The 7,979-nt window shown below is 42.1% G+C and overlaps 1 protein-coding gene across 1 annotated transcript in view; it reads right to left on the bottom strand.

The window, feature by feature from the left end:
• Nucleotides 1-339: 339 nt before the first annotated feature.
• The window catches only part of HERC1 (HECT and RLD domain containing E3 ubiquitin protein ligase family member 1), a 91,224-nt gene continuing 83,584 nt past the window's right edge, over nucleotides 340-7,979 (bottom strand). The window contains exons 69-78 of the mRNA XM_056499769.1: nucleotides 7,160-7,329; nucleotides 5,806-5,944; nucleotides 5,348-5,517; nucleotides 4,828-4,997; nucleotides 4,504-4,669; nucleotides 4,136-4,212; nucleotides 3,485-3,737; nucleotides 3,100-3,252; nucleotides 1,893-2,198; nucleotides 340-1,010 (exon numbers count right to left, since the gene is read on the bottom strand). Coding sequence (XP_056355744.1) covers nucleotides 825-1,010; nucleotides 1,893-2,198; nucleotides 3,100-3,252; nucleotides 3,485-3,737; nucleotides 4,136-4,212; nucleotides 4,504-4,669; nucleotides 4,828-4,997; nucleotides 5,348-5,517; nucleotides 5,806-5,944; nucleotides 7,160-7,329 — 1,790 coding nt within the window. The 3' untranslated portion in view covers nucleotides 340-824. The remainder of the gene's footprint in view (nucleotides 1,011-1,892; nucleotides 2,199-3,099; nucleotides 3,253-3,484; nucleotides 3,738-4,135; nucleotides 4,213-4,503; nucleotides 4,670-4,827; nucleotides 4,998-5,347; nucleotides 5,518-5,805; nucleotides 5,945-7,159; nucleotides 7,330-7,979) is intronic.

Raw genomic sequence — 7,979 nt, 5'->3', positions numbered from 1 at the left:
CATTAAAATTATTATTATTTTGCCCAAAATCTGAATCAAGGTGGCAGCATGCTGTTACTGTCAACAATACTCTGGAGGGGTAAAATATTTAAACAAAAAGCAAGAAGGAACCAAGCACAGCATGAACTTGTATTGCAGCAGGAGGAATTAAGAGCAGAGCAGCCAGGGCCTCAGGCCAGGAGCAGGCAGAGCAGGGGCTACACAGCACAGTCCAGCAGGGTAAACATTTTAAGATGCTTCGTATGTCACACCCTGTCTCAACACAGTAAGACTATAATTTCCTGAGACACAATATGAAAGTATGAAGCCAGAGTAAACCAACCACAGTTCACAAATGCATAGAAGCAACCAAGTCTTGAATTTGCTTTATTTTTCTCTGCAGAAGGAACCCTGCACAGGCAATTCAAATTAAAACAAAATAAATATGTGAATATTCATGTAAAACTGTCCTGGCTAATGAACAATTATACACAATGTACACCTCTTCATGTTCACTGGGAGGGCTTACAAATGTACTACTCCCAACAAAAATGCACCAAAATGTCTCCATGCAAACTTATCAAAAGTGACCAAAAAAGGAGAAAAAACTTACCGATAATACTTTTTTGTTTTGTTTTTCCTTTTTTCTTTTTTACAATCACAAAAAAAAAATAAAAACATCTAATTTTTTGTTACATTTAGAGTAACTAAAATGTGGCCACCATCTATTAAGATCTGGTTTTATGCTCCTAAAACATCTATGGTTACTGTAAAATTATGTCAACGATGAACTGGACTTAGGGCACTATTTGAAGTAAAAGGAAGATGATTTTGTTCACAGAATGTTAATAATCTGTGTCTGAGCCCTCTGCATTGTCCACATTCCGGGAGAGCATGTAATTGTCCATGTCTATAGACCTGCAATTATTGATTGCATAACGCAAACGCTCTGCCATGATTAGTTGACTGGAGTAAGGTGGGAGCCTCAGTTGAAAGAAACAAGTCTGTGAGGTAGGCAAGCTGTCGTAAGGCTGTGGAAATGGATAAAAGGTGGGACACTGGTAAGTTGTGAATGAAGTTAAAAATGCAACATAAGCCACATTTCATTGCTCCTTGCCTCTATCATTTTCACATTCTAGCTCAAGTTCCTTTTAAGAAGCAGACTGACCTCCCTTGTTTACAGCATTTGTTCCATCCTCAAGTATGTCCAAAACCACTGTAGCACCTACTCTGCAAGTAATTCACCCTACCAGTGAATTCAGCCTTTTGAAAAGCTGATCACACTGCTGTTCAGCAGCCCACTGCGAGACACCAATGCTCAAATTACACACCGCAGTGTGCCTTAGCATGAGGCAATCTGAGACACACCTAACCAAAGGTGACACACAAACCCAACTAGCTGAGATTTACTCAAGTTTCTGGTTCACAGAACCAGTTTCTGGTTCTCTGTTGTTCACAGAGAATGTGCTTTCACTGCACAAAACCCCAAGGTAATTCCAAATGAATGCACCCTGTATGTAAAACAATACACCCTAAACTCACTGCAGTAGTTTTAAAACATTCAGAGTTCACTAGTGGTCATATGTTGCCACTTACAAGAAATTAAAACTTAGAAAGAAAATTACTAAAAGAAAAGAGATTGGTTACAGTAGACAAAGGCTTGTTTTTGTCTTCATCTCAAATCACCAATTTCACCAATTAAATTAAGATGCAATTCATGTAGCCTATGCCGTCCTACACAACCAAAATATCTGAGTTTATTAACTCAGAGCATATCTCATCCCATACTTTTTCTGTAAATTTACAATTATGGAAATTGACTCCTAGTGCCAAAGCACTGGATTATACTAGAGAGGAAATAATAATAATTATAATAATGATAATAATGATAATAATTATAATAAGTGTCTTACCCTATCAACCTTCATTATTTGGAATCGCTGAGAGATATCAGCTGTGTTGGCTGGCAATCGAGATCTTCCTGACACAAACCTCATGAAAAGGACTCTCTCCTCATTTGAAAATTCTTCCAGGGTGTGCCAGAACCACTGCACCAGCTGATGCTGCTCATCAACTTCTCTGTATCGCACAACTTTCTTCAGAACCTCCACCGATATTTCTGGCATCCCACAGACCATCTGCTCCAACTGTTTGGCAGTCAGAAGGGACAGCAAAGGAACGGGAACAATCCAAGACATTCCTTCCCTGACAGCAGCCACCTATTAGACAAAAATGGGAGAGACCTTTGAAGTGCAGCTGTAAACTCCACCACTCCCTGCATCATCCAAACACAAAAGTGACTTCTCAGCTCAGAAATGGCATCAAGAGACAGAACTACCAATGTCTGCCAAGCACAGCCTCCCCCACACGCAGCACCTGCAAGGGCTGTATTGTTTCTCAAAGTCCTGGAGAATATTACAGGTATATTTAATTGTAATTGCACACTAAAGTACATGTTCTGATCCAAAACAGAATTATTTTAAAAATTCCAAGTTGGCGGCACAAATAACAATGGCTAAACCAAGCAACTGCAAACAGAAAAAAGACTTTGTTCTAGCTCATATGTATGGTGAGAATGCTGTACTTGTTCTGCAAGACTTGGGATTTGGTACCTCTGATAAGGAAGCTGTTTTCTAATGCAGATAGTATCACACAGGCATCTTCACCTTATAATTACAATACTGCTCTTACAAGGGTCCCTATGCAAATAGATAATGAGCACTTCCCAAAACATCCCATGAAATATTTGCAGGATTTGTGTTATAATAAAAGAGAAACAGTTTCAAGTTAAACAAATGTTTGTCAATAATATTTACTTTAGCCAGTCTCTGTGCTGTTCACATCTCCAGTTAGAGTAGCCAGCATGCAAAATTGCACGTTTTTTCTCAAGTGGGGCTACTCAAATGGAAGACCAGTTCTGATTTCCAACACTCTCTTCCCATCTGAGTAATTACTGAGAAAAAACAAGACTAAATTTTAACAAAGGGCCAAAACAGTTTGTGGGGGAAGAAAAAGCACAGAGACCCAGAAAGATGCAGAAAACCAAGCCTATAATTGAATAAACTGTAATGGAAATAGACACAAATAACCCCCTGTTCCCACTAACTACTCAGTTCTTACCTGCCGGTCCATTTCATGGAGTCTGTACTCAATTGCCCTCTCCACATACTCCTTCCTGTTTGAAAAGGTAAGTGGGATACTGTTCCCTCCAGGGATTATGGGAACCATTTTACCATCAGCACTTTGGCCAACAAAAGAATCTAAAGGAATCATCTGTTATACAAAACAGGAAAAGCATCAGTCACTCCAGTGATCCAAGCACAGCATTTTACTACAGGTCATCTACAACTACATACAGTAAGATCACAAACTCTTCTAAGTGCACACAAAGTGCTCGTTATCCCAAGAATGGAGATTGAAATTATAGAAATACTAACGTGAAAGTCAATCTGATAAAGTAACTGCTTTCAGAACAAATCTAAAAGCACCAGCTTTCTTATCTTACCTCATGGAAATTCTCTTCAGTAATCCCACTGTCTTCAATGTGAAGAATGCTGTTGAGGGTCTGCACATAGAGCAGATCTACCTCCTCCAAATCCTCCAAGATGAGTGGGATACAACAAAGTTGCTTCCAGACCATTGGAGCCAAATGAAGATCTAATGGCTTTTTTGTACGAATAGCTACACCCATGAGAATGCCCAAGAACTTAAACTGCATTAGATGTTCATCTAAACATGCTGAAGGGTTAAAGAGAAACCTGAAAAGACAAAGCAACAGTGAAAAGAGCTTTATTTCTATGCTACTTCATTAGAAGTAAAAGCACAGCACTGTAACTGCCAGCACACTTACCAGCAAGGGCTGTCCAAATAAACCACTGTTATCTTTAGCTGTTAAAATACTGGAGGCTGAGGGAGGCAGAACTCCAGAGCACAAAGCCTGGCATCTCAATGTTACTCTGAATTCTGCCATTAGCAACCCAGCAAGCCCATGTTAAAGCCAAGCCCTGCCTGCACAACGAAGTAATCACACACCCTGAAGGAAAAATTATACTAGAGACAAGTATGAAGCCTCATCATTTGGTATAAAACAGTCAATAGAAGATTTGGATTTTCACCCACTACTGTCTGCAACAAAAGCAAGTCCTGGACAACTTACCTATCCCTATTGTAGCCTACTTCAGCTGTAGCATTTGGGGAAGGAATAAGCAGATCTACTATTCCAGTTTCCAGTTCCTTAAAATTCAACAACAAAAAAGCCTTCTTAGAAAGAGGGAAAGCAAACTTATGACAGAACTATTAAGACATTATAGCAATACAAGACAGAATATTTCACTACAGTGATGATTACTGTTTACAAATTAACACAAAACACTGAGAGAAAGTAAACATGGTAGGATGATTTTAAGTAGTAAAGAAATGTTTATTTCAGGACCTGCCTTTATGTCAAGCTACAATGGTTTTGTTTCCTGCAACTGCACTGTGACACATTCCTGTTACAGGTTTCCAAAACATTCCTAGACCTACCTGACACATTTCTGTAATGGTGTCATCAAACACTCCACCTGCATCATCAGCTCCTTCTCCAACCAGTTTCACTTTCCAGGCACGGGAGGGTAAGCGAAGGTCTGATGCATTCAGCTTTACCACTTGCCTTGCAATCTGGACAAAAATGGGCTTGCACTTGCGACCCCTTTGGTAAAAAAGACAGAGCCACAAATGTAACTCACTCTCAGGGAGAGGATCCGAGCCACTGGGTCACAGAGAGAGCTCAGTATGGCCAGCAGAAGGCAATGTATCAATGCCAGCATGTACATGAGGTGTAACCAGGCCTGTGAGAGCAGCACTGACCTGGTGGAGATCCTTTTCACAGTGATCTGGGGGCCGTAGTTCTTGCCCTGCACCATGGTTTTGCCGATGGAGCGCACCATGGGCAGGGTGTACACCCGAGGAGCCAGCAGGGGCCTCAGCTGACCCTGCACAATCCCCCATGTGCCAGCATTGTAATGAGATGTGCTGTTCTGCAAGAGAGCAGGAGGGAGAATCAATGTATCAGTAAAGGATACCATTCCATTCTTTACAGAATAAAACCCTGACTGCCACTTCAATGCTCCAGGAAACAGCTCAACACTTTTTGGTTTTAGTTCTAAGGCTAGTAAGCTTTTGGAAACCAGAACATTGACTTGTCAGTGATAGCATAAGTGAAAATGTAAAACACTACTTTCACAAAGTTTGCTTTATTCTGGAATTATTTATTTTTAATTTTTTTACCAAAAAATTGCAGAGCCTATTACTAAGGTCCATCTAGATCTGGTTAGAACCTCTCCAGCAGAACAACGCAGCCAAGGCAGTTTTTCAAATGGAATTTCACCTGGTTATTGGGACTGAGGTTGAGTAATCGCCATGAAGAGTACATGAGGTCAGAAAAATGGTACAGCAGTCTCAGCCTTGCTCTCACTGTGTGAATGCTCACTTCTTTCAGTGCCCCGTACTGGGGTGGAATGGCATCAGGTAAACCAAGCTGCAAAGGCACTGAAACACCTGCCACAGAAACAGAAACCAAGCACTGTTTGAGAAAGGGCAGTTGTATTGCTTCGCCTGGGATGAAGCTAATTTTCCTTGCAGTAGATTCCACGGTACTGGATTTGAACCATGACAGAAGCCAAATGGAGAGTAAGATAATCTGGTATCAAACAAAACAAGATATGGCCATAAAACAAAAGCAATTTTGTCCCAAACACAGAAATTCCACCAGCACCAGCTGGTGCACCAGCACCCAGGGGCCCCCCGGAGGAAGGAAAGGGAAGGCCAGAGGAGTGGGGTGCTCACCTGGAGCCCGGGGAGGCACAGGCGGGGCAGTCCAGGCCGCGCTGTGGCAGCGCCCAGCTGAGATCTGCCGTACGTTCTTGCCCTGCAGCACCGTCACCAGCGTGGGCTCCCGCACGTGGTTCGTGTGGCCCAGCCCCAGCTGCACAGAGACAACAACCAACACATGAGGAGATGGCTACGACTCTGCAAGCAACAACTCAGAGCAGATGGTAAAAAATCCTAGTTGTTTATAGTATATATTGTCATAAAAAATACCTGTCATATATATATTTTCACTCTTTATTTTTAACAAAATACTACACCTGAACCCAACAGGAGTAACAGATCCAGGTGTCAAAGAGACCTGAAAACAGCTGGAGACTGCTTGAAAAATCTTTCCCAGACTGAGAATCTGATCCATGCCGCTAAGTCCTGTATTGCAGTCTCTCATACATGGACAACAAAGCTCCTGTATCTCCTCTGTGCTATTTATACAACATTTTTGCTCTACAATGTAAATCCCGGTTTATTGCACAGTTTGTGCAAAGAGAACATTCACTGAAGCTATTGTGACTTTTCACTTGAGTTTCATACCATATCCTAACTTCATATTCTGTGAGTTAAAAATTTTGTATCACAAAAGTGTATTTTTTTTCTCCACTTCATATAAAACCAGTATTTCAAACCACAAGAAAAATCATATAAATAGCTTTCAGAATTAATTTCTCTACATTTTTACACTATCTTTTCTCTTCCAAAAAGACCAAGTATCATATTAAATAAAACAAATAAAAGTAATCTAAAAAACCACCTCAAAGAAGTTCCTCAAAAATTATTCCAAAAACCTTGCTCAACCAGCCTTCTCAAAAACTCAGTCCTAAAACACCACAGAATGAAGTTTGCCTAAACTTCCTGAAACACCAGTAGCTAATACATCTAGAGGCTCTTTTCTAAGTTTGTAGCCTGCAGTTGAAGCATTTGAGCAATATATGTGGTGAAGGAGGAGAATATCTTATTTACTAAACTTTTTTTCTGACTTCAAAAAAATCACTCCTTTAAAAAGGTTCATTTATATTTCCATTATGAGAAGCATCTAAAGAGTTCAAAACTCTGATGCCAACCCTAAATTTTATTATGTTGAAAAGTCTGATGACAGCTTAAGAATTAGGAGAAAATCGGTGATTTTTTCAAAAAGCTTGGGCTAGAGTAATTTGGGTAGCATGTTTTGAGTGCCTTCCCAAACTCGAAAGAACAGAGAGAAGAGCAGAGAGAGTGAACAAGAAAATAATGGAAATTGCCTAAAATATGATCATGTGGAGAGAAGTAAACTCAAAGCCCTCTCCTCCCCGAAGGACAGGAGCAGAGCAGGGCGTACCTGGCCTTCGGAGTTGCTGCCCCAGGCGTAGACATCTCCCGTGGAGGAGAGGGCCAGCGTGTGCTCGGCGCCCACGGCAATGTCCTCGATGAACACCCCGGCCAGCAGCGGCACCTGCTGCGGGCGGTTGTGATTGCGGGCACGGCCCTCAGGCAGACCGATCAGCCGATCTGCAAGGCAAGCACAGCTCCAGGGGCTGCAGCACTGGGGGGTACTCAGTGCAGGACAAGCACAGCTCCAGGGGCTGCAGCACTGGGGGGTACTCAGTGCAGGGCAAGCACAGCTCCAGGGGCTGCAGCACTGGGGGTGTTCCATGCAGGGCAAGCACAGCTCCAGAGGCTGCAGCACTGGGGCAGCTCAGTGCAGGGCAAGCACAGCTCTAGGGGCTGCAGCACTTGGGTTTCTGTGCAGGGTAAACAGGGCAGGGACACATAGCAGGTCTGTGTCCCCTGGGGCTGGGACACAAGGAAGCCCTGCAGGGACAAAGGGCTGGGTGCTCCCTGCACACCTGTGCTGTCTACAGTGCTCATTATCCTGCTAAAGCTGTTGTGTCCATGGTCAGTCTGAAACAAGCCCAAAGTTTACCAAACCAAGGTCTCTAGACTGAAATGCATGGGTTTATAGCAAACATTAATTAGCTTACTTCAGAAGTTTCCCCATGTTTCATCCAGTCAAAATCCTCCTGCCCAGATTGTTAAAGGTGTGCAAGCACGTGCATAATTAGAGAATGTAGTCTTTGAAGTAACCCACTGGTTTTGGATGTATGAAATTCAATGAAGTTTTAGGAAAAAGATCTTCAAAAAGTAATTTAGTAAAATGA

Source organism: Oenanthe melanoleuca, chromosome 10 (assembly GCF_029582105.1).
Source record: "Oenanthe melanoleuca isolate GR-GAL-2019-014 chromosome 10, OMel1.0, whole genome shotgun sequence".
Lineage (NCBI taxonomy): Eukaryota > Metazoa > Chordata > Aves > Passeriformes > Muscicapidae > Oenanthe > Oenanthe melanoleuca.
This window is presented reverse-complemented; position numbering and strand designations above follow the sequence as displayed.